The sequence below is a fragment of the Lepisosteus platostomus genome, chromosome 6, assembly GCF_059453375.1.
Source record: "Lepisosteus platostomus isolate fLepPlt1 chromosome 6, fLepPlt1.hap1, whole genome shotgun sequence".
Classification (NCBI taxonomy): domain Eukaryota; kingdom Metazoa; phylum Chordata; class Actinopteri; order Semionotiformes; family Lepisosteidae; genus Lepisosteus; species Lepisosteus platostomus.
Genome location: NC_142616.1, coordinates 61,593,565 through 61,620,140, shown reverse-complemented (window position 1 = coordinate 61,620,140; position 26,576 = coordinate 61,593,565). Strand labels below are relative to the sequence as shown.

General features: G+C 37.3%; 1 protein-coding gene and 1 long non-coding RNA gene across 6 annotated transcripts; one reads left to right on the top strand and one right to left on the bottom strand.

Annotated features, from left to right (window-relative positions):
* Window positions 1–3: 3 nt before the first annotated feature.
* LOC148662060 (uncharacterized) lies at window positions 4–21,717 on the top strand. Its single transcript, XR_015939660.1, has 4 exons — window positions 4–285; window positions 13,157–13,208; window positions 19,848–20,028; window positions 20,981–21,717. It is a non-coding gene; the product is annotated as an uncharacterized LOC148662060 (long non-coding RNA).
* On the bottom strand, window positions 3,408–26,576 carry aldh1l1 (aldehyde dehydrogenase 1 family, member L1). 5 transcript variants are annotated; one of them, XM_088636755.1, is made up of 24 exons: window positions 26,479–26,576; window positions 25,829–25,850; window positions 23,386–23,535; window positions 22,189–22,423; window positions 21,882–22,047; window positions 20,947–21,048; window positions 19,890–19,979; window positions 18,897–19,034; window positions 17,258–17,383; window positions 16,583–16,674; window positions 16,282–16,429; window positions 15,574–15,693; window positions 14,868–14,995; window positions 14,178–14,328; window positions 13,223–13,293; window positions 12,108–12,213; window positions 10,449–10,536; window positions 9,542–9,635; window positions 8,803–8,902; window positions 8,007–8,105; window positions 7,595–7,760; window positions 6,919–7,024; window positions 6,016–6,215; window positions 3,408–4,764 (listed from the first exon to the last, which is right to left on the bottom strand). In XM_088636755.1, the coding sequence occupies exons 3-24, from the start codon at window positions 23,510–23,512 to the stop codon at window positions 4,709–4,711; spliced, it is 2,709 nt and encodes a 902-aa protein (XP_088492881.1). In that variant the 5' UTR covers window positions 23,513–23,535; window positions 25,829–25,850; window positions 26,479–26,576; the 3' UTR covers window positions 3,408–4,708. The 5 variants fall into 5 exon arrangements, with proteins under 5 accessions (XP_088492881.1, XP_088492880.1, XP_088492883.1 ...); XM_088636754.1 differs by lacking the exon at window positions 26,479–26,576 and having other exon boundaries at window positions 25,829–25,965; XM_088636757.1 differs by lacking the exon at window positions 26,479–26,576 and having other exon boundaries at window positions 25,840–25,859.

Below are 26,576 nucleotides of genomic sequence, written 5' to 3'. Positions count from 1 at the left end.
CGTCAATCCTACGTCAGTAAAGAGAAACAAATGGATCACTTTCTAGAAGATGACTCCTATTACATCTCTCTTCCTAGCTAAAGGAAAATGAACAAAGGGCTTTTGTCCTTGGCAATGTGAGCCTTTAACTGTTCTTTTCCTTAAACCTGAAGCCTTGTTCAACAAGTCCACAACTACTCTCTATGTCAGTAATATGTCTTGGTACTCTGCCACTTTCTCCACCCAAAATTTCAAGACTGCACTGGGTTAACATGGGAAACCATCATCATGCCACCGTGCTTCATAGTAAGTATGATGAACTTGTAATGATATCTGATTGCCTCTCAGAAATCCTGCCTCCCTGCCTGTAGATACTGCATTATTCATAGTTCTCTCAGACCTGGGTAAGACACTGGATTGACCTGTTCCCTAGTACCCATCAGTAAGTAAGCTTGCTGTTTGTTTAAATCTTTACGCTTTGTACAAACCCTTGAAATATAGATAGTAGATGGCTATTAACAGCATGCTCCTGTTCATAGTTGTAAATATAACTTTCAAATATTTGTCAGTATTAACATAACACTTAAGAAGATTGTATATATACAGTACTGTATATGTTTATTTCATGCTGAAAAGATAAGAAAGGAAACATGTTTCGGCTGTGGAGCCTTCTTCGACACCCGAAAAACGTTGTGTTTCCTTTCTTCTCTTTTCAGCATGGAATAAACCTTTTACTTGTTCCTTTGCAGCCTACGCATGCTGATGCAGCTACTGTACCTACTGTACTTGAACTACTGTATATATACTGTATATATCCCAGTGATGTATGATTCTCTGACATAACTCAATGGGAGACAATCGTACCACAGATTCTCGAGTTTCATAAAGGAACAGAAGAAAGGGTAATTTTGTTGTTTAACAGGAAATAATTATAATAAAACACAACAATTGCCTCTGTCGTCGTTTTGTAAAGTGTCTGAGCGCACTGCACATCAAAATAGTTAACTTAAGCCACTGTACAGTAACAGGACCTAGAAAATATAACGATAGAAACCATTCAGGGAAAAAAAGATGACATGCAACCACAGCCTACAGATAAAAAAAAACTCCATACCTTAATTTTCAGACATTGCATCCAGATTTCAACCCCCTTTTCTGTCATTTACATTGTTTCCGTCTCCTACCGGACATTCTGCACTCTGACAGAACAGTCAAGCTTCCCTTTACTTGTACTTAGTTGTATAAGCGCCACATACTGTGCTACAAAGACAAAACTAGTATCTACAACCCTCTGTGATTGTGAACACATACGAAATAGAGCGTAAAATACAGAATTTACAACGTAAACAAAGAACTACAACACGTTTGCAAGACGGCGCTGTCCCCTCTTCCTGTACTGATTCGACAAAGCTCCGCTCCCATTGATTCAATTCGTGGTAGAACCGCAATGATTGGAGGTCGTGGTTGGATAGCGGTGCTCTCTGGTTTTGAAGCCCTGCCCCCTCGGAGAATGCACATTCAAGGTCTGAGGTACAGTTATTAAGAAGGGAATGGTGAAAAGCTATACCGTGTAAAAAATGTGTTAAAACACGTGGCAACTATGAAACGTCTGGATAAATTGCACGAAGATGAATTTTCCGAGCTTCGTTTCGATATTCGCAATGCCGCATCCTCAACTTATTTTACAGGACTACTTGTGCAATAGTAGTACTAATGCTATTAGTAATAGTACAGGTCTACTGTTGTCCAGAATTGATATACAGTACGGATTTGGATCACCTGTGCTTATTATTGCATAATTCTTACTGCTAAATCCCATTCTTTTCCTCAGAGGACTGGACTAGATTGTAAAATTGTTTAGAGTAGTCAGTGCATATGCGCAAATATGGCCCAGGAATGATAAATCGTCAGTTATACTGTATGCCCATGTCCATGTAATTCACACCCGTAAATTCACTGAAATGCTTAGGAGAGAAATTGTGATTTTTTTTCACAGACTTTATTTTAACTAAATGTTCCGCATCTGTGACACCGTTACCATAGCGTATGCGCAAGTAGGTTCTAGAAATGGATTTTCTGTTATACTCATCATGGTACAATTCACGCGAATGAACTAAACTGTTAATTGTGACATTCACAGTTGAAGTGAAGTACTGTAGATACGTTTCTAAACAGCAGTATGCACCGACTATTGCCCGAGTACTACTTTCGCCTACAGGTTCCAAACATAACACAAAGAGAATAAGGCAATTTAATTTACAGGACAATTTTTAAATGCAGTTTCGTATACTGAGCATTTACTTGTCACCTTGCTAACACCAGGTCATACTCATTTACACAGTTCCAACTTGTTGAACGTACAGTAAGATGTACAGCTGTTTTTCTTGGAAATGTGCCGCTGCCAGTGCGTGTATTTTTAATATCGGTAATAACGGAGGACCCGTCTCATATATCTTCTAAAGGGAGGCATATACAGTATACAGTATCTATATACTACTATGGTATTCTTGACAGTATGGAATCACGTTCAGCTAAGCAGCATAGGCTTTCTCGAACTGGTGAATACAGCATGAACTGCACAAGGCTTGGTTCTGGAAAATAAAACAATTAACACGATGTTTTAAAAAAATATATGAAATGGGGAATTATTTTAGAATTTGAAAAAGTGGTTTAAAATGAAAGGAAATCTAAAAATACTATTAGTCAGACAAGTGCCCATTTCAGCCTTTTCACTTCGCAGCGCTGTAGGTGATATTATTGAAGCAGAGTTTGCGTGCAGTACTCTGAACACAAATTGTGCGGATGAAATGTATGCGCAGGGTAAATTCTCGCAAAACCCAATAAATAAAAGTCTAAAGAAGTACCGTACCTTGTGCCAGCTGACTTCAGGGCTCCCAGCAGTCAGTGAAAGTCAGGATTGCAAAGATACTCCAAGTAACCGATAGTGGAGTGGTGTGTGTATGTGGAGGGGGGCACCAGTTAATGTCACTTTAAGACAAACAGGTTTCAATTTCATCTCAGCTAGTATATTAGGGCACATGGCCTGCCTGCCGTCATCTACCAGTATCTTAGAGAAGGTGGTAAGCGGAGGCAGCATTATGCTGGGAGTGGACTGCCTGCCTGACTGACTGACTGACCCACCTGTTTCGCCTTTGTTTTCCTGAAAAATCCACTCTGACATTACAAACCAGGATGAGTTTTAATGATTTCATTATAATTGAAACAAATGATCTTGCAGTTGAAATCATGTGAGTAAGGTGCATCTCCATCTTTTAAGTAAATGATCAATCAACACACAATGAAGTCAATTAGACGTAAATATTTAAATTGCACTCATCTGATACCCCGACACTCTCCAATATATAAGCTGTCTTTATGATTTTGCATTCATCCAAACAATTAAAAGTGCATCCTTCATTACCAAAGAAAACAGTGTGAACTGTAATTTTAATGGGGTTTTAATTATAGTATTACAGTATTTAATTACAGTATGACTTCAATGACATATTCTGACAGGCTTTTAAATTATGTATAAGACTGCATATGGCATTTATGGGATTGTAGTTATTATGATTTCTGATCACTTTTCTAAACTAAATGCATTTTAGTACAGAATACTTCTACATCATCCATTATGAGCAATAGTTCCAAAAACAAGGTCCTTTCAGATAACTGTGAACCATTTTTGTCAAATTCACACTATTATACAGTGCTCCATTGAACACAATTAGAAACTTATTTTAATCATTCAGTATATTGTCCATTCTAAACATAGGTTATATATTTAACTTACAGTATCTCTCTGTTTCTAATCAAATCTTTCGGTAATTAAACAGTATTTTAATTCCAAATGACACAAGCTCCAATCATTTTAGGACAAAATCTACATGAGATGATGATGCATTATGATAGCATTGGAATCACAGAAAAATGGAAGGAATATAAGGCAAGCAGAATATTAGAATATATAGTTCAAAAGTGTAGAAATTAAATCAAGTGCTGTTATGTTATAAATATGTACAATGTATTAATAAGACCTCATATAGAATAGTGTGCACTATTTTTGGTCATTGTATTTATAGTTGTTGTGGAATCGGCCGGACAGCAGAGGGTGTGTGTGTCCAGAGAAGAGTAAGCAGATACAGTATATTTCTAAACTTGAAGAGTCCACTACTCTGACAGGTTAAAAGAACTGGGTCTTTATAATCTTGAGCAGAGAAGACTAGCAGAGAATGTGATTCAAGTATTCAAAATCCTCAAAGTCTACCCAATGGACATTTGGTGGATTCAACAAAGAAGCATAAACCAGAAAAAAAATGATCCTCTCTCTAAAGGGGAAGTACATTCATTTAAACTTGAGAACAAAGGTGGGTTTTTTTTTTCTCAAAAAGTGTTGTGGGAGTCTAAACTGAGATAGTCATCTTGTCTGATGAAATCTTCAAATTATCTACTAGCATCCGAACATACTGTACTAGAATGACCAAATCGTCCTGTCACATTTGTTACCTTTAAGTTCTGATTTTTGTAAATGATACAACCCAAAATAAACTTATAAAGAATTACACTGAAGGACAGGAGGAGTTTTGGGATCTGTGCCAGACAAATGTGCTTCAAATGTATTTTGGGGAAAAAAATGTAAAACAAAGAAAAACAATATTTTGTTAGTTTCTCTTGTGTTTAGATTATGTAGCGCTGGCTCTGGAGAATTGACAGTATGTGTCCTTGTCCGTTAGTATTCTATAGTCACAGCTTTCGTCTTCAGGTATTCATTAAGTGCTTCTTCACCTACAAGACAAAATGATAAAAACAATATTAGCTATGCAAACCCACCAGTTTCATAATGTAAAATATCCTGAAGGACCTCTCACACAAACTTTCAAAGTGCTGGTGTTCCTGGTGTATTTAATACAAGTGGGATGGGGACAAGCCCATGCATATTATCCCAATTCAAGTCTGAAGGTAAACTCTTACACTGTTCCTCAGCCCTGGTTACTGAGGATCAAAATGTGATCTTGTTTTTATTCCACCTGGGCTTCACATTAGATTTAATTTTCTTTCAGAGATCTAAAGGAATAATAACAAAGTACCTACTGTACAAAACCTGCTGGACTGTGACCCTTTGAGGATTGAAGCAGAGGAACATTTTTATTTGATCACCTTTATATATGTTTTCACATGAATATGAAAATAATAAGAAAGTGCTGATAATAGTAATAGTAAAACATTAAGTGGGGTATGACTTTGATGAAATTCAGTTTCTGCTATGGGCCCAAATGAAATGGGCTGGGCCTGCTATCTCTACAGGAGTGAGAAGCGCACCTTCTACTGTTCCTGCAAAATTCAAGCAGAGTTTTTTAAACTCTCTCTGCTTGGTGGCAGCACCAGACTGTACGTCAATGCAGCTTAATACAAATCTGTCAGTGGTCATTCTTTGAGTATACTGAATTCATACAGCAGTCACAGGCAGTTTAGTAAGGTTAATGTGTATGTTCACACCCAAGTGATATGGAGTCACCTTTGATATGGAGTCAAAAGTGTCAAGCAGATGGGAGTGACATACTGTACACCAGATTCAAATACCCTCTTGTACATTATGTAAAATAGTTACAATAGGTACAACAATGTGAAATGAAAAAACCTGCTGTCAGGTTATTTATGTAGTGCACACTAATATAAACTGTGGTACTGAGCTATCTTATTTTGAAACTAGTATTTGCTTTTGAACTGGTGCTGCATTGATAAGGCTCGATTGGGCCTGTCCACCTGACGCCATCCCTTAGGAACCTAGACAGAGTAGAATTCTCTCACCACTGTCTAGGGAGTGGTGCTGTGTATAGTCTGTGCTTGCAAGCAATTGTGATGGAAACTCTGGAGATGCAGAACTACTCTCATTACACTTCTACTTTTACACTTACACTGGACCAGATATTCTCTATGTTACCCAACATTAACAATATGCAACATGATAACGTAAAGTGAAACTGACTTGTAAAAGATTAATTTTAAGTTTCTCTGGCCTGGGACTAGACAACTCACCCAGATCTTTTCCAAAGCCAGATTGCTTGAAGCCTCCAAAGGGAGATGCCACATCTGTCTTGTTGTAGGTGTTGATAAACACTGTGCCTGCCTGCAGCTTCTCACTGACGTACAGCGCTTTGTTGATGTCCTTGGTAAACACTCCAGAGGCCAGGCCAAACTCTGTATCATTGGCCCGTTTTAGAACGCCATCAATATCTCTAAAAGTGAAACAAAGGAACGTAGAGGATTAAACAAAGCTAAATTGACAAACAATAAAAAGAAAACATTATTGTAAACAGCATATGCAGATTATAATTGTCTGTAAAAATATCTCAGTTTATTTAAACACATTGTTTGTTTTAAAGTTGGATAATTAAAGTTAAAAAATCTTAAAGTTTGCAAAATATGTTACTTCATTATTAGGACTTTCAGGCTTGTGTCTGTGGTACTGCATCACTCTAAGTCAGGCTGAAGTAAGCCATGCTGCAGAGTGGGACAAGCAGGAAAATACAATTTCACTTTATCAACGGCCAGATGTGAGTACCCTCTCAAGCTACAGTGTGCAACTGGGAGTGAGCACCATGGGGGTTGAATCGGTACTATTGAGCTTTCAATGTTATCATTGTGAGCCGCATCATAGAAGCTGGCAGTTTGAACAGAAGCAGATGGCATCTGTGCGTGTTTTGTAGAGTGTGATCATGTGCTCTTTCCTGTGCTAGTGCAGGGATTGTAGCAGTGAGACAAGCTCGTTAAAAGTTCTAGATTCCAAATTGGTGGGTGCATAAACAGAAAAATCAATTAAAGAACTCCAAATTTAGAGAAACACATCAGAAGACGACAGTAGCAGTCATGCTTCTCAGTTCTGTAATTGTATTTGGAAACCTGATAAATCTCCAAGCAGTTGTGCTTGTGTTCACTTACCCATCTTCGAATCTGGAGATTATCATGATGGGCCCAAAGGACTCCTCCTTGGCAATGTACATGTGGTCCTCCACATTGGTAAATATTGTGGGCTCGAAGAAAAACCCTAAAATACGCAAAGAAAGTGTGGAGCAGATGTCCTCAAGAGTAGGGCCATGCAATAACTCACAATAATTCTAATTTGAATTGAAACTATACTTAAATTAATTCAATTTAAGTATATAAATACACATGCATGTTGTTAACATTTCTAACATTTCAAGACACTTTTCATGAAAAGAAGTGTATGAGCTTCAATCACAGATGTGTACTGGACGGTGTCTTAGTCTGTGTTATCTAAACAGATATTTCAACAGGGATCAAAATACTAACTCGACTAGGTGCTTCCTTGTAGTGTTTTTTAGTTAACTCTGCCACAGCTTTTCTGTTCACACAAATCAGAAAACTGCATTACAGGATCAGATCTACTACAGATTTGGAGGAGGTGTGAACCACAACATGAATAAAAACAGAAAATAGACATGAGTACAGTTGACTCTTATAAGTACTGAATATCACGTTAAATTCTGCTGTTTTTACTTTATGTATATTATTTCACAATGAACAGCAAAAGAAGAATGAAGACTATATGAAAAGAGGGGCTTTCTCCAAAGCCGAGTCACAGGTAACTGCTTACCTGGGCGATCTACCTGCTTGCCTCCATATACCAGATGGGCTCCTTCCTTCACCCCAGTCTGGCTGTACTGGATCAGCTTCTCAAGATGGGCCTTGTGATTTTGGGGGCCGTGGTCAGTTGACCTGTCCAAGGGGTCCCCAATTTTCATTTTCTTCACCTCCTCCACCTGGAGAAAAACCCAGCAATCAGATTACGCCGGGTCTTGCTGACATACTGTACTCGTTACAGTGCCATACAACTAGAAATAATTTTACTTGTTATCTTACACTTTCAATGGCTTTTACAATTTAACCAAGTGCATTATAATATCCTGTTTTTTTTAGTGGTTGTATATGATATGATATTTCTACAACACTGTGAAGCTTCACATGGGGTTTGAAATAATAGATAACTGATAAAATGAAAGACTTACCACTCTCCTCACAAACGCATCATGAATTGATTCTTCCACAAAAAGCCTGCCAGCAGCAATACAGTTTTCTCCTTTGTTGAAGAACACAGAGCTCATCCCCTTTAGGAAAACAGAATATCAGAAAGTTAACCTCTGATTATTTCTTGGTGTGTTTAACCAAATCCCTGTAGCCTAGGCTTTGCCAATGAATTTAAATGATGAACTTGAAAAGTATGGTGTACCGTACATGGTAATTGTGTGACGAGGAACAGTTTTACTAATCATTACCACCTATACCGTTTTACTAATTGAACCTGTTACTACAGAAAAATAATAATAGCAAACGGCATCATTTTTACATTGCCTATTGTCCAGCAGCTCACATGAAAAACTGTAGCAAAATACAATCACTTCAGTACATTATTTCTTACATACCTGTAGACTGAGCTATAATATACTGTACTTTGTATCAAAGTACAGTAAAAATAGTAAATGCAATAGGCGAATCAATAAAGTAAAATCTGTAGCATATCGCTTCTATACATTTACATGCTTTATAGTATAATCTTCTACACCTGAGATTTTAATGTTCCATTATGTGATTCAGTTTTTTAAGTTGTATCAGGTTAAGGTGTCAGGTGAATGAATACATGAGTACCGTTACTGTATAAATACTGTACTTGAAAAATATTTTCATTATTGTATTTTAATAAGCTACTTTAATAAGTTACTATAGTATTTCTTTTCCGCCGCCTGGTGGTAGACCTGCTCAGTAATACCTGAATTTAAGGTCTGACAGTTCTTAAGCATACTGTACCATGCGCACAGCCTTGTCCATGTCACAGTCACTGAATATAATGAGTGGGGATTTCCCTCCCAGCTCCAGAGACACCTTCTTTACATTGCTCACTGCACAGCTGGAAAGACGAGACGCTTTTAATTTCACAAAATGCCCACACCTTTTTATTACTGTCGGAAAAAATCAGAAAAGGGCAGGGGGCAGAGGATTTCAACATCTCCTCTGTGAATGTTTAGTGGTTTCATGGGCTAAATTTAAACTACATTTTGAGTAGCGAGTATTGATACATTATACATTTTTTTTTCTGTGCAAATCCAGCTCAAGCATTTCTGAGTGTATTTTCATATGTGTTTTGCAGTTCCAACATTCACCCTAAATTAAACCATGACCTCCATTACTTCCCTTGTCATTTTAAATGTGTCTTCATAAAAGCCACAATTCATTCTATGGAGCTGTATGTGTGGACAAATTTCACTGTACAACAGACTTTTTGACAGTAATCAACAATTACATGTAAAACAACCCTTTCATAATTTCCCATATTGTTAATTCTATTCCCTTCAGGGGTAGATCACTTGCTACTAATTCTTACTGTATTACTGTATCTACCTTTCATGGTAAAAAAACAAATGTTAAGTCATAAAGCCAGACGTCTGTAGGCCCCAATCCAGTATCTCCCAAAGGATTCCGAAATCAGGAGTTCCCATATACTGTATGTAGTACAAAACAGCTGAACACAACATGACTAGAGTCTTACCTTTTCATAATTTGTTTTCCTATTGGAGTGGAGCCTGTAAACCCTATTTTGCGAACATCTGGATGGTCTGAAAGCCTCTGTCCTACCAGGGAACCTGAAAATCCAAACCAAGCCAACAGTTTCACAGTCAGGAAAAACAAAAAACCATACGCTGCTGTACAAAACTCATAGCATTTTCTATTATTCCTCTCTATTCATTCTGCTTTTTTGTTTCTGATTGTTTTTTGATAGTTTTTATATACCTTCTATAACCAAAAACCTCTCACTTATAAGCAAATGAGTACAATATATTAAAATAAATCTAGAATCTCCTAAACATAAGTAGCCAATACAGGGATTCCACAATAAATTATATTCTGTAGCAGCAGTAAGAAATTATCCTATTGCAATTTTAGCTATTTTGTTCCATGTTAACAGTTAATCCTGATACATCTGTGTTGTTGAAGTACAAAACCTAGCCCCTTAGGTTTATTGATATACAGAAAGAAATACATTTTTGTTAATGACAAGGATGTGCAAATTACATTTGACTGGGAAATGAGATGGATCAGCTACTACAAAAATTGGTACTGGCTGCTCATATTTTTATCTCGTTTGTTTGAGTTGTTGTGATCAAGGGCTGAGTGATTATGTGATCAATGTGAAAACTCCACGTTACTACTAATAATAGCAAATTATTAATAAAATAATAACTGGTGGAGGCTTGAATAAACTCATAATGCTCCTGATTGTGATGTGGTATAAAGATCCTAAAAAAAAGTATACTGCGAAAACACTTGGCAGATGACATTTAATACAGGCAAGTACAGGATTTTGCATGTACTGTAGGTAGCAAAATCAAGAGATAGATGGAGTTCCATATGAAAAAGACATACAGTAGGTGTTCTGAACCTGGAAAACAGTATACCTGCTCCAGGGAGAATGTTGATCACTCCCCTAGGAAATCCTGCCCTTGCGGTTAGCTCTGCAAACTTGATAGCAGTAAGTGGGGTGACCTGGAAAGAGAAACAGCCCAATTTAGGAAATAACTGCATGAGAAAAAATTGCACAAAGGGCAAACTTTAATGACAAAGAAACTGGACGTAAAAATCACATTTTAAAGGAAGACATGACCTTATCACAAAAATGAACAAAATCTACAAAACCTAGCTAATACACCTCACAAAATACAACCACTGGGGACAATTAAACAGGTATACTACTGATACTGACATTGATATGGCTTGAAAGAAATTCTTATTCAACTTTTTTTGTTATATTTGCAAAATGTGGATATTTAAAATCTGCACCTGTAGATATTTTTTATTGCTTGGAAAAGTTTTGATGTGTTTGTTCTAATTATATAAATGTAATATACTTCATAAAAAGTGATCATATTTTATACTTTTCTAAGAATATGTAAACAGAACACTTGCTGTTTTTGTTGTAAAAAAAGGGTGTAATACTAATTTAATACCAAATGATAGGGAATAATAATACGAAATCGAACTAAAGACATTTTGGCAGAAAAAAATTCACTTATGGGTATTGTGGAAACACATTTTGATATTCGTTTTTTTTTAAACTTTTATTGTCCTTATGGTGTTAATGGACAATGAAATGCTCATAGACCGTAAAGTAGCACAATGCACACCAGCTGCAGTTTAGCACAGAAGTTAAGACAAGGGCTTGCTATTCTGAGGAATGCAGATCAAGTCCTGATCAGAGTGATCCTTCTTGGTATGTTTATAAATTGCTTGTTGTAAACGCAATGCGCCTCATTCAGGTTTACATCCACATGAAGAAAATCTATATTCTGTCTTAATGCACATTTCAGCAACAAGTAATCAGCAAGCAATTTAATTTTAATTTTGATTATGAAAAATATTTCACACATACAGTACTATACTGTAGTGGATGTAAAACCATAGGGTATCATACTGCTATGAGATTGTGGATGTAAAATGAATATTTAAATACTATGATCTAAACAATTAATAAATATATACTATATACTATTTACTATATAAATATAGACATAGTGACTAAAATCTACATATTTAAAAGACCAGAATAAAAACAGGAATTACTTAGCTAAAGCAGTATCAGTGACTATTGGGAATGTTTACTGATAGAGAGTTAAATAAAACACCACACCCTTTAGCCTGCTGCGAGGAAACTAAAAAAAAATATTTCTTTTATTTCTGTTTTATCTATAATGATTTGGTCTCACTGCAGACTACTGCGTTTTCAAAATTTTCCAGTTCTGTCAATCAAGACATTGAAACTCGCTTCACTTGACCGTCGCAAAGAAATTCGTCAGCTTCTTTTCATTAAAAGTTTAGTAGACACTTTAATCTTGACCCAGGGTAGACCCTATTTGTTATACAACTCATATTTTGTGGTAAGAGAAACCTTTTTCCAGCATATTTCAGATGAATTACAATATCATTTAAGAAGACACTTTAATGAAGATGACAGATTTCCAAGACCGTTTTTCAATGGTCTTGATGGTTTCAGACTCAGTTCTTCAATTTGCTTTCGTATGCCCTCATGACGGATTGTTCATCATGCACTTTACACTGACCTGGGCTGGTTTCAATACAACCGTGTTGCCGGCAGCTAAACAGGCAGCTGCCTTCCAGGCCAGCATCATGAGGGGGTAGTTCCATGGAATAACAATTCCACACACCCTGCCAAGGAAAAGCAGACTTCAGAACCTGACTGAAATCACATGCAAAAGAACTGGCAGTTTGCGTAACTGCATGCTCACTAGAACGTGATGCACAGTACTGAGCTTTTTCCAGTGAGAAATGTGCTCCATAAAAGGCTCAGTATCAATTACAGATGAACACTGTGGGGAACATCCATAATGAGTTTAATTAAATGAGGTCAATAGCTCTTTACGTTTGGTCTGCTCTGGGGCTTTCAATATTTATTTTGTTTTCCACAAGAGCACTAGGTTCAAGTTCTGTATTTTAATTATTCTTTCTTGCTGACTTTCGAGTAGTGTCCAGCTGCAGTTTGATCCATCATTAATTAACCTTTAGATTTCTATTTCTGCCACAAGAAGCACAACTATGTAAGTTGTATATTTATAGAGCAACAAGTCACTCAGATGTGATCAGAGCACTGTGGCCCATTCCAGTATGCACACATAAATAAAAATACATTATTCTCATATACACTCATCATAATGTGTATTGTATACATATTTTTGTATATCTAAAATAGTTTTGTAACATGATCTTTTGTATTCGTATGCATTATGACCTGTATCACATTTAAATTGCACTGATTTGTCTATGTTTAAATTGCAGGGCATCAACTCGGCATATTCATATTCGATTATAGAGTGAATTATTATGTTCTGTATTGTGTACTGTCTCTCGTCGTCCTGTATTTTAATAATCTGTATTGTATATTGTGCATTCTGGTCCTGTATTTATATTCTGTATGTGTTTGTCACATGTCAAACGTCTGTAGCAAAGCTGTACCAACAACAATTTCCACTGGCCTCAGTCATGTGGCAATAAAGATTCTATTCTATTCTACATGTGAAGTAATGCAGACTGCTGCAGACACAAAGCAGCAGAAAAAGGCGATGACACCACACCACTGTACATTGTTTTGCAGAAACATCTCAGAAGACACTATCCAGATGGTGGAAGCCCGGACTCTGTTCAAGGTAAAACATCTCACCCGATTGGCTCCCTCCTTGTGAAAGTCAGATTTCGATTAGGCCGAGCTTGGTTGATGGGGATGGTACTGCCCTGAGAATTCAGAGTAATGTGTTAGCAAATTAAGAGCAACTGTATACTCCCTGTATTATTTAATCTTGCGTCTTGTATCATCAGAACTTGAAATTCAAACTCAAAGCTGACTTGAGAAACATCTACTATTTCTAACAGTCTTTTATTCTTAATACATTTTACAAATTCACCTAATTTCATGATCCATTCATATTATCTTTCCACCTTAACACTAATTGTTAATTCCATTTGGTTAAAATAATAAATATTTGTAAGTATAATATCTATCGGACAATACATCAGAAATGTCCCAGATGTATTTCAACATGTTGCTGCATAGTGTTCAAATCTAAAATAATAATACTATACAAACCTGATGTAATACTCATAACACCATGCATCATCTGGGGAAAAGAGTAACTTCTTTAGAGTAACTAAGAAGAAGGGTTTTAATAATATATCTCTCAGAGGTCATAAGAGTAGCAGATGACATGAAAACATGAAACATTAAAGTATTACATAAGTCACACATGATCCTTGACATACAAGGCAACACTGAATATGCCTCCTCTAGGCTTCCAAGATTTTTATTTTTTTAAGTCATTATACCTTGTTCTACAAAATGAAATAATAAGGAAATGGAGTGATCAGTATTAACATTTAATATTAAGTGTTGTGCTTAGGAGCTTATGTCATTATTATACTCCAGTGTAGTGAATTGGAGTAAATGCATACTGTAGCAAAGACATGCACTAGGACAAAAAAAAAACAATGAAAAAATTAGAAAACCATGTTAAAAGGACTGCAAGTGCTTAACCAGGATACTTAGAACTTTGTTTGTGATGCAATGTTAAAGCCATCCTAAGAGGTGGGACTTCTAAAGGATCAAGACCCAATCGTCTCACCTGTATCTTGTCACACCAGCCTGCAAAGTAGCGGAAGGTCTGGATGGACATTCCCACGTGTGTCTTCAGAGCGAGGGTGTAGACAGCACCTGAGTCAATGGCTTCAATCGTGGCCAGCTCCTCTTGGTTCTCTTCCATGAGGTCAGCCAGTCTAGGAGAGGAGACAGAACAGTTTTCATGCAAACAGCCTGCATGGACAAACCTCAGACAAGTAAAGACACTTACAGTACAGAGTTCCAGACATGAAAACTGGCACCATGCATCTTAAATTGCTTATTTTATGAGAACTACCATTCGCTAGGGTGAATTGGTGTGTAACATGCTTAGAAGAAGAGACGGTCATATTTTTTAACAAATAGTAAATACATTAATGGATTACTATTCAGTCATGAATATATGGTAAGTGTATGAAATATTCTACAAATATTGTATTTGCATAACTAATCCATTAAAATCATTTTTCATTATTTTGAAATTATGCAAAGCTAAACAGGCTTACACAACTACTAATATTACTGTAAAATATCTGAGTATTTTTAAACAACCACATATTCCTGAAATTGTCAGCAAACAGAAACTGCAGGAGAATGTCCGTATAACACTGAGGTTATTTAAGAAAGAAAATCATGGGAGAGAAACTAATAATTCCTCTTATGCCAAGTTGTCATGGATATTCTCAGGGATACCTACCTGTAAATCAGCCTCCCTCGGTCTCGGGCATTCATCTTTCCCCACTCGCCATTCTCAAAGGCTTCTTTTGCTGCGTCAACAGCTTTGTCAACATCAGAGACTTGGGCCAAGGATACGTTACAAATGGCCTAGAGACAAAAAGAGGTTTGGACCTCAGAGGTAGGCTGCAAAACAATTCTTAACTACCCCCAGTTATTTATATCTGAGAAGACATAATATCTTAAGTAAAATATCCAATCAGTAGTAAAAAACAAAGCTCATATGGATCAACGCTCTCAACCAAGTGTTCTCTTAGACCAGGGCTGCTCAATCTTCCTGCACTTCCAATATACCCCTTTGCAGGACTTTGGTATGGCCAGCACCTTAATTGCTATATTAACCCCACTGATTACCAATTAAATAATTAAGGATCTAGTTAGTTTTCCAGCGTAATGAAGAGGTTATACAGTAGGCTGAAAAACCAGTCATATACTTTGGTGTCATTTTTTCTTAACTTTTCAAAATTTAGTGTAATGCACCACATTTTTTTAATCAAAATTTTCAGATGCAAAATAGATAGGTCATATTTCTGTACTAGAAAAGGTATAGCCTTCTGTCATCAAGCACAGTGTACCATACATATGCCCCTAAAATAGAGCCAACTACCATCCATCCATGCAGTGAAGAGGTTTTCAGGCAATACAAACATCTGAGTGTGTTTCCTTACTGTTCCATCTGTAGGGTTAATGGTCTGGTAAGTTTTCCCTCCCTCCGCATCAACAAATTGGCCGTTAATGAAAAGCTGGTGAGGCATCTTGACAGTCATGTTGTTCACATTCATCTCAACCTAATAGAAAAGGAGAAACCTTTAAGGTATAATAAGGTAGATGCATATCCATATAGATAAGATATAGATCATGTTTTATGCCACAAATATTACTGCAGGGAAAAATCAAACCTCATTTTAAAAACTTATTTGGAATAATTGGGCTATTTGTTTTTTTTTATACACAGTCTAAAACCCTGATAGGCTAACATTACTAGGGCTGCACTGATACCAACCAGCATGTCAATATCAGTATATACAGTATAGTAAGTAATAACTCTGAATACACTTTTAGACAGCTTTGTTAAGTTATATACAGTATATATGGCCCTAAAATAGAGCCAACTACCTTGCTTGTTTTAGGGAAATTACCCACTTTTTAGGAGCTGAAAACTATTCAGATAGCCTCATTAACCAACATGGGAACTCCGCTAGAAACAAAAACACAACTTAGTACAGCACCAGGGCAGAAAAAAACTCCTTTTCACGGATCACTTTGTATTAGATAATAGGAAACTGGCTATGTTGCAAAGAAAAAAGGCAATAAAAAACAGGAGCTTTCACTGGCCATGGCTAATATTAATCATCTCGGTGTCACGTGACACGCACGTAATCGACTTGCAGCTCCTCCTCTGCGCCCTCTCCTCGCAGCTTCCGCACAAGCATCTGAACGAACTCCTGGAAGGTGGTGGCCATGTAGACATCCTCGTTCTGGATCTGCAGCCCAGCTCCCTTCAGTTTCACCTCCTCAACTAGCCTGTAGAGGAGCCATGAGGAAACAGCACCGCTTGATGATAATCAGGGCAAAGTGGTACTAAGAATAAAGCCTCTGTGACCTGGCCAATACATTTGTGGGAGGAGATCCACAAGCACACCATGAATGCTTTTACACAACTACCATGGCTTTTACCTTACAACATCCATGGACGCTGCACCAGACTTGAAGAAGTCAGTTGAGTGTTCTATTACATCTACGTTTGTCAGAATACCTTTCCAGATGGCCTATTGGGAAGAAAAAGTGAAAATGCAGTTTATTCCAACTCAAATACAACTGTGTTCAGTTCCTGGCAAAGCCTTCTGAATTTGGCAGACTGTTGACATGCTCAGAGGTAATTAAGGTTTTCAGTCTAATTTGTCAAATTAATACACTGAACCAGCTCTTTAACTGTTGAGGAACCTTATCATGTTTTTACTTTTAGCAATTATACCAATATAGTTACAATTTTATCACTAGTCATATCAAGATAGGATAGACCATCACCTAATTATAAACTGTTTTCCAGAAGGCTGTACATACTTTTTACGGCATAAAAGTCATGGTATTGGATGAATGTATTTATATAATGCCAGGGTAATATATGTTAATTCCATTAAATAAATATGTGGTCAATCAGAAAACAAGTAACTACATTTGGAAATAAGTGAAGGTAACAGGACCTCTTGTGGCAGACTTTAAACAATCTGAAAATGACAAGCTAAAAACTGTAGAAAGATAATAAATATACAAGCTCGATGCTAGTGTTTATTTTTGCCTGTCTTTCACAAAAATGTTCGCAGAACAACTGTGATGTGTTGTCAGCCTCACCCGTAACTCTTCAGCAAAGCGCTTCTCTTGCTCTGTCAGCTCCACAGAGGCACTGTCGCCAGAGTGGAAATACTGAGACGCAGCAATCATCTTTCCATCGTCAAACTGCAGGTTCTTCACCAACAGCTACCAAGAAAAGCACACAGAAAGTCACCCTCCCAGGGATCATAATGCCAATATCAACTTAAAATCCATCACATGAATGTGAATTAAACCATTAGGATTACAACTGACAGTGTTGGACTTCTTTTCTTATCATTTCAGGTATTACAATTATAACAGAAACTACTGTGCAATATCTTGATACAAGTACAGTGTAAATGGACAGTTAGTGTATGGTTCATTTATTAAATATACTAACATTTGTCCAGATAATTAGAGGTAGTTCTGGCAATGACACTCATATTATCACTAACGTGGCATACACATGGGAGCAGGTAATTTGTAACAGGCTACTTCTATTAATTTAAAAACAGTCCATCGTTGATATTTTTGAGCTAAAAGTGATAGTTTCAAGATGAAGGACGTGAATTTGGGATGCAGTGAAAATAAATATGTGCTAGTTAATGTGTTGAACTGCAGTGGAACTAGCATGTGAATCAGGAATTTTATCAGTAAAATGTATGAGCCCCCTTCCCTTTATAAGACATGGATGATTAAGACGGCTGACTATGCAAACGGGCATAAAAAGGAATGTCCATGTCTCACATAAGAGAAAAGACCAAAGGCCTTGTGTAATCCATTAGGCACTGTAAATCAATTGGCTTCACATTTTGAGTTATGTAAAGCCCAAGTGTCATGTTGCAGTAAGAAACTGAAGATCATCAATAGTTGTTAATCCCATCAGTATTAAATTATAATCCATCCATCTGGTTGCAATTGCCTCATCCTTAGAGAGTCAGAGAGTCAGGATATTCAGAACCTGACCTGCCAGCATTCAACCACAATATGTGGGGAACAAAGCACATTTTTCACAAATGTAAACATGATATGATTTTCAGGGTAAATGACATTGAAATATTGACTGCTTGTTTCAGAGATTCCAAAATTCTCGCAACTTCCTTTTAAATTTGTGCCTGCATGGCCTTTCATCGCTAGATTCAACTGACTTGCAGAAAGTGACTTGCATTGATTCTATTTAATCTGAATTGAAACAAACGGATGTTACAAAGGGATACGTTCAACTCATCAAATTATTTCTTTGTAGCTGTACATAAGCTCAGTTATGCCTTTTGTAGAATTAATTATCACAAAAGTGAAGTGATACAAAACACTAGGCTTCATCATAGTTTAGTGAGCTCTACATTTTAAAACTTTAGTATTTACTACAGGTAATTGGAAAAACAGGAGATCATTCCTTGGCAACCAATGAAAAGGTGCCTAGGAATGGCTTGGTTTTTAAAATTGCCTGTAGTAAAGTGCCAGTTTAAATCTGTCAAAAGAACACAACATGAAATGTTTAAAACAGACAGATTAAGAAGATCGGCATGGCTGGAGAACTACTATTTTCCTAAAAACTTTCTACTGAGAAATTAAATACACACAAACTCCTTTTTTTGAAGACCTGCCTTTACAGATGAATTTAAATTCAGTGCAAAGAAAACAAAACACAAAGCAAAGAAAATCCAGAGAATATTACCATCTTGCCGTCATTACCAAACAAGACCAGCCCATTTTTAGTAACCAGTCCTGGTTTGCTGGCTCCTGGTATCTCAAGAGACTGACCATCAGGTACGGTAGTGGTGTCCATCATTGAAGAACCATAGAAAGTCACTTTCTACAGGAAACAAAAACAACTTGCTTAGATACCAAATATGTTTGATTTTCGTCTGAGACATTTGGGACCAAACTAAGACATACTGTATTTACAGTACCTATACCATATACTGTACTGAGTCATTATAAAGTGCTTGTATAAGGCCTTGATATTTTTTTTCCATTAAAGTGGCTCAATATAATAGCTAACGTTCATGATCTTTGTAATATTTCTAAGTGTCTAAAACAGTATTTTGCATATTGCATAAGCAGTGCAGAAGATAAAAACGTGCAAATTCACATACACTATAGTATAACCATGAATAAAATAATAACAATGAAAATCTTTTTGAATCTCTTTAATCTAGCAGTAAAGACTATTCACAGTTGTTCACATCAAGCACCTCATGTCCATCATAACAAGTAATTACATTTGCCTAGTCCTTGTCATCCTCAAGATCCCAAAGCACTTCACAACTGCAGTGCACTCAGTACCTAGTAGCTCAGTTACACCGGTGATCAGCTGAAGAAGTGGGCCACTGCTACAGCAGAAGCCCACCCCAGCACTAACCAGGTGCAGAACTGCTTAGCTCTTCAGTTCTGATGAGATTAGTTTAGTAACACACTTCCATGTTCAAACCACATTACTTTTATTTATTCCAACAGACAAGAGCAATAAGTAATCAAGGATATCTTACATTTCTTGAGAATGCCTAAATTCTCTGTCAAAGAATTGAAGGTAAACTAGATGCCACCCCCCCCCAGCTTGAGCAGAATAATAATCTTCTACAGTCTCCTCATAGCAAACATTCTAATACAGAACCTGTAACTACAGTATACAGGTATGCATGCTGGGCTGTTACGCATCACTACACACCTGGCCATCCACCTCTGCCCAGGCTCCTGGCATTTTGTCGTTCCCTCGAATCCAGTTGTGAAGAACTTCAGCAGGCTGGTCCCAATTGATCTGCAGAAACCAGGTGACAGGGACACACATCAACCTCTGGTGATTACAGGCACAGCAAAGCAATATATGCACTTAATAATGTACTGAACATACGTGTCTGTTCTGGTTCTTATTTTACAATTACACATGCATGCCAGTAAACCTCTGCTGTTAATAATTCCTCACTTGTACACAACAGTGGTGAAATATATTACTCAAAATAAAACAAAACTTACACTTAACATCTCTTATTATGTCAAAACTATGTGTACTCTTTGATAAAGATAAATATAGGCGTACCCAAGAAACACCCCTTTTCTCACTCTGAAGATGTTTGCCAACAACAGTACCTTATATTTCTCTGTCTCGTCATTTAGTGCCCATCTAAGTTATAATTTATCCTCCCAATCAAATTGTATTCGTGGAACTTGGCACAACAAGCTCTTTAATCATTTGATTACTGTAATCAAATACTTATAACTGAGCAGTGGGTTGTACACTAGAATGGACTGAGTCAGATCCCTACACAATATCGTGATATATAAATAAAGCTTTCTATATGAGAGACGGTTTTCCAATAATTACATTATTCAACTAATTAAACACATACCGCATCATTATAATGTGTTTCATCATATGTAGTGGGGAAGGGTAAAATAGTACAGGGTTAGTCAAAATGTTGTTGACAAGTATGAATGCCAATTATTTTACTAAGCTTTTGTTTTCTCCTCCACAGATTGGGAAAGATTGAAGGTAACTGTTAGAAACTTTGACAGTTTATTACAAATTAATTACATGGGTTACTGTGACAAAAAAGGTTCCCAATGAAAGTATAAATATCAAAGTCGTCGACAGCATTTTGACTAACCCTGTATCACAGATCTTTTTGTATGAATTCAATATGAGCTCTGCTGTTTCTGTCTACCCATATCTTGAGCAATCGCATCATGATTTATAAAGGTGCTCCTGAAACCAGATTTGACCAGACCTTTGCATTCTCTTTCTTTTGGATTCCCTCATAGGTGGCTCCATCCTCTGGCTGTGTAATCCTTGGAGCTTGCCCCTGTTCAATGAGTCTCACAGCCTCCACCTGCAAACAAATACCATGTTTGATGCAACTGAGCAGACTGCTGGAAGACCAGGACACAGACTGGGACCTCTTACCAGACATGTTGATATAACTTCAACATCCGTCTAGATTAACAGACAATACCTCACAAGCTACAGTACCATAGCACCCATTACACAGTATGCTCTACATTTAATTTCAGTGATATCTGACATCTACCTGCAGTGAACTCTACTTATTTGAAGTGACATGAAAAATACTGTATACAGAGACACAATTTTAAAGTCTGTTTTAGATGCACTGCACAGCATTTATCAAAACAAATTGACTGGAAACAGTATATTGAAATATATTTCTTGGCTTGATACCTCGAGACTATGTTTGTAATGTTAGTTCTAGCTACTATGGAATAGTGCAAACAGAATCTTTATGTACACATCATTCTCAAAACATTTCGAGTTCTTATAATTACTGGAGTGGATTGTTACTCATAATGTTCTTTGTGGCTCTGAACACTTTCTTATATGCAGGAAATACTGTAGGTGTTGCACCATAATGGTTCAACCCTTTGATTTGTTAGTTCTGGCAAGGGCTTATACCCACTATGCTTTTTAAATAGCCAGATTACAAAATGTGTTCTCACTTACTGTATACCATATTACAGACGTCAAATAAAAACTACAGTAAGCAGTTGTTGCCTGGTATATTTCCTGAAGTGGTTCATCCTTCTAATTCACATGAGGAACAATATCTTGAGTCTACATTTGTCAGCAGGTGTGTTCAAAGCACACCCTGCTAGGTGACTTTATCTGCAGATTTCCTGAAATGAATCTATCTTCCTGAATGCGACTCACTGTGCCTTTAACCCCCTCTGGGAAGAGGAACCTGTTGTAGATGGTGTTCACTGTGTCATTGGGCTCCACATTACACTCTCTCTGCAGGAGGATGGGGCCTGTGTCCAGCCCATCGTCCGCCCAGAAAAGTGTGAAACCGCCTTTCTTATCCCCATGGATCAGGGTCCTGCAAGAGCATGAAAAGAAATCAAAGGTCACTCAGCTCAATTACAACAACACCCAGCCACTGTCCTGCAGAATAGACACGGATAAACGGCGCTAGACGACAACACGGGCTGGAAATGAAAAAGACAGCACGGATCTTTACCAGTTGATGGCCGAGGCGCCCCTGTGTCGAGGCAGCAGGGAAGGGTGGTAAATTATGGAGCCGTGCTTGGGGAAGTCAATTACTTCCATGGGGATGAACTGCGAGCAGAAAGGCATCACATTAAGCTCCGCTCCCACAGCCTTGTACTGATCTACCACCTCAGAGATGGCCTTCCCTTTCAGCCTCCATCGGGGGAATTTAAACACTGGCACGCCGTCCTTCTCCGCCTCTGTAGCTACAGAACAAGGACACAAAAACATCGAAATGCTGCACAGTCACACGGTACCCACAGGGAGGGAAATAAAGACTTCCACAGCACAACAGCTTGATCCAGGTTTAATGGTGGAGATTCTTAAACAGTATAAAGTAATTCTGAAAATATACTGTACATACATATTACAATACAATACAGTACTGTACAGATATAAACTATATAAACTATTGTAATACACAGAATATCCTGCATCTGCATATTTGTCTGCATGCAGGAGCTTGCTACTGGTGAAATCTAAAAAGTGTCATACTGTACCTTTGCAAGCTCAAATTGCTGTAACAGTATATTTTTTCCATCCCTATTAGTCCCTGAATACAAAGCTACTATAAACTGATATACAACAGTGACCCTGTTGTTTGAAAGATATTCACCGCTTAGATTAAATAAGAACAGACTGATAATGCTTAGCTAATCAATAACTTTTTTGACGGATTTAACGATATATATGCACAGAAGTGTTAATTTGGTTTGCCTACTTATGGGTTCTAAAACCTGAACGAACTTTTGTTTATTTTAACTTCTAACTAACACTGGATTTCTGCTGCAAAAAGCATTCAAGTTCCTGCTTATCATGAATGGAAGGCCATGTACAGAATTTAACTCTTAATGTGTTCTTTCAATTAATACAGAGAAAATATTACAGCTATTCATTACAAAGCCAGTGGAAAATAACTTGGTGTAGTTCACTCTATTCTGAAAAGAAGGCAAAGTGCTAAATATCTTCCCTGGGAACCAAACATTGTATTGGAAAGAAAATGTTTTCCATAGTTGCACTGCAATGGTAAATACAAAGCAGCTCACTGTCACAGCTAGACATCTTCTGTAGATTGGATAGAAAATTCATTACTTCTTAAGTGCACAATACAAAATGATTGTGCTGGCCTTTCAGAAATACAGGACACGTTCAGACCATTGTTTTTTACCTAAGGGGTCAGCTTTTCCATCTTTGTCAGGGATTGTGAAGACACCAACAATCTGGTGTCCTTCCTTCACCAGTTCCTTATAAACCTCCTGCCCAAACAAGCTCTGTCCAATCACAGCAATCTTCATGTCTCTTTAAGTTTGACTAGACACTAGGAGAAAGCATAAACACTTGTTAATATTTCCTTAGGGTACAGCTTACATAATGAGCTCACGCAACATGTGGATTGCTCTCCCAAAACCTCGCACTTTGTTCTTCACAATGTTCATGTGACTATTGCAAAATGTCTAAAAAAAGATTTCAGTGTGTAACAGCAATTGGTCACATACAATCAGAATATCTGCCAGAACCAATCCAGAACCCGGAGCCTTTTCCCTTAAATCTTTGGAATAGCAGGTTGCCGAACTACATCGGCTTTTTTCTCCTTACTCGGAAAGAGCACACGTAAAGGGACCCACCCACCTGAATAAAATGTCCACGCAAAGAAGAAATCTTGAAACACACAGATTAATCCTTTTATCTTTTATCGATAACCTCACAGATAAACAGTAAGCAAACCCTCAGCGACTACGTACATGCAAATAAAACCGTACATTCAGCGTTTGCTTTTGGTGAGGAAAAAGTTGGCACAGGGGGAACACCAACAGACCTTGATAAGTCTGCACTGCTTAAAAGGAACTACGCGTTCAGCAATTTCGTAGAACTGGTATCAGAATCAGAAATTATTTTTTACCCATCTTTTTTCATGCTTTGATGGCTGCTAAATGCTAGTGCTAATTTAGGGGAGGCAATTGTAAAACAAGTGGCTGGACCAATTATATCGCAATTCAGAGGCGAGCCTTTGGAGGCTCGACCAATCAAAATCCTCCTTAACGCACGAAGCTGTCCTGCTGAAGCGCATATTATTCTGTGAGTTTCGCATTGTGCCGAAGTTTATCCAATGCAATACTGCAGCAGTGTTGTGGACTGACTTCTAAATTACCATGAAATGCGAGTAATATCATTCTGAAGCACCTCCGCTATGTAGCTCAATCAACTTTCTCATGTGTTTTTAAGTCGAGCATTAAGGTGCAGGATTAAAACACTGCACAAATAAAATAAAAACACAACCATGAAACGATTACATTTAAATCGGGATGAATGCGGTGTTAAGACGCTTTCTATTGTACAATGCAAACAACGGCAAAAACTGAAAAGTTTTCTGAAAAAGCATTGTGCGAGAACGTGATTTCATTGTCAAATCAGTATAAAAAACGTTTTAACAAGTCTAAAATGTGCAGTTGCATATTCAGCTAAACAAGGTGTTTGATCAATGCCATGTCAACAAATATTTAGAAATTATGCTATCACAATTTAAAAAGATGACCGGCGTTTTTCAATTGTGGAGACTTAAAGGGTAAGTAAAATTCAATTTAAGTAAAATTAATCTAATCGTTGTAAAAGACACTCACCTGAACCAGGTGAAGAAAGTAAGGTAGCTTGTCTCTTTTACTCGGGATACAGGAAGTGAGTGAAAAGTGAAAAAAATCGAGTAAATCCTGTAAGTCAGTCACTCAGCAGCTGCTCAAGAGCCTTCAAACAGTCCCCGACAGAGGACAGTTGATAAGGGAAGGCGGGGCATACAATTTGATACAGTAAAAGTCACTTTTTTTAAAGATGCAGTCCAGCAGACTATTCTAAAGAGTTCTAATATCATTGTTACCTCATCATCACACATTCCCGTTGGAACTAAAAAATCCATATAATTAAATATTTGTATAAAATCGACAAAACAGGATACTGGACATACGTTACAGCACTGCCTGTTCTCATAGTAACGCTGGTCGTTCTTCGTTTGCATTCTGCAGCGTTAGACACTAGACTGCAAGACTTTTAACTGTTATAGATCCTTTTGGGAAAACAAAATTGCGCACGTTTTTCCCGATAGCATCTATAACACTTAAAAGTCTTTTGCAAAGGTTCAGTGCACCCAGACATATACCAGAAGGGTATTACAGTTAAAAAGGTGGGGAGTGAATTAAAACATTTGAGATAATTCATCTGCCTTTTTTAATATCCTCCCAAATGTGTAATCTGGTTGTATACAGCTTCTGGATAAATAATTTCCCCCCACGATATTAAGTGTTGCCACTGTGCACCTGGTAACAGTTAATGTGATCAACATGTTACTAAAACGCTGGAATCCCCTGTGTATTCCTTGGTTAACAAAATTCAATAAAACACCACATAAAAACCGTACGTTACTGTGTTAACTGGGTTGAGAGACAACCCTTACCCTAGTCATTAATCTCCTTGTGACCTGTTAATTCTACTGTTTCCATAGTACTTGGCACAGAAGACTGAGAAAACACTAGAATGGTCTTTTCTGTTAGTGCTGTTACACCAATTAGACACAGACACCGTTGAACGCTGTTCAATAGTTGAGCAAAAGAAGTGGGTCTTACCAGACTCCTACCTCTGGTTTACCTGGAAAGACCAGAAGAGAGAAAATAAGGGTACATTCCTGAGAGGCCTTCCTGTGCTTTCAATAGTGGCGTGACTTTGCAGTTAAGTCAGATTAGACATTAACTTTCTTTCTAATGGAATAGTGCAGACAAATATTTCCCAGATACAGTCATTTTACATTGTTCAGAAACACTATTCTAAGGGACTAAGCATACAGAAAACTGTATCTTTAAAGTCAGGTAAATAGTGTAATATGTGAACTGGTATTTTTTTTTCTAGGCAGAAGATGATTTTGTTTAATAAAATCTAAGAGCTTTTTTGAAAAGGCACAAAAATAAAAAGTAATCTGCACAAATACATTACACCCTATACCAGAGCCATACACAGTAAGTAGTTGTTCAGTGATATGAAGTGATTCTATTTATAACTTCCCCTAGACTGCTGGACAAAAATAGAATTAGTCATCTGTAATAAATTCTGACATTGAAGTTTGGGTGTCTAATTATAAAGGAAGAGGTAAGTAGGTCATTTTAAAGTCTTTTGCCGAAATGTAAAAGATGCAGAAATGCAGAAATGCAGAAAACAGAAGGTTAACAGTAAAAAGAATCTTGGTGCTTGTTCTTTAAAAGTGTGTATTGTTAGGTTTTACCTTTGTCACTGTACAGATGTACTGAAAAAGCATTGGAAATTTACTGCTCGGCAAATATCCCAAAAACCTCAGTGATAAGAAGATTTAATAATTTTCTA

What these genes read in the sequence shown, in the direction of transcription:
- aldh1l1 (XM_088636755.1), bottom strand. Translation starts at nt 23,512, where the DNA reads ATGAAGATTGCTGTGATTGGACAGAGCTTGTTTGGGCAGGAGGTTTAT. An exon ending in CAAGCAGGTAGATCGCCCAG is followed by an intron (nt 7,025 to 7,594) that starts GTAAGCAGTTAC and finishes TGCGTATTTTAG; the next exon opens with GGTTTTTCTTCGAGCCCACA. An exon ending in ATCTCCAGATTCGAAGATGG is followed by an intron (nt 6,216 to 6,918) that starts GTAAGTGAACAC and finishes TTTCACTTTTAG; the next exon opens with AGATATTGATGGCGTTCTAA.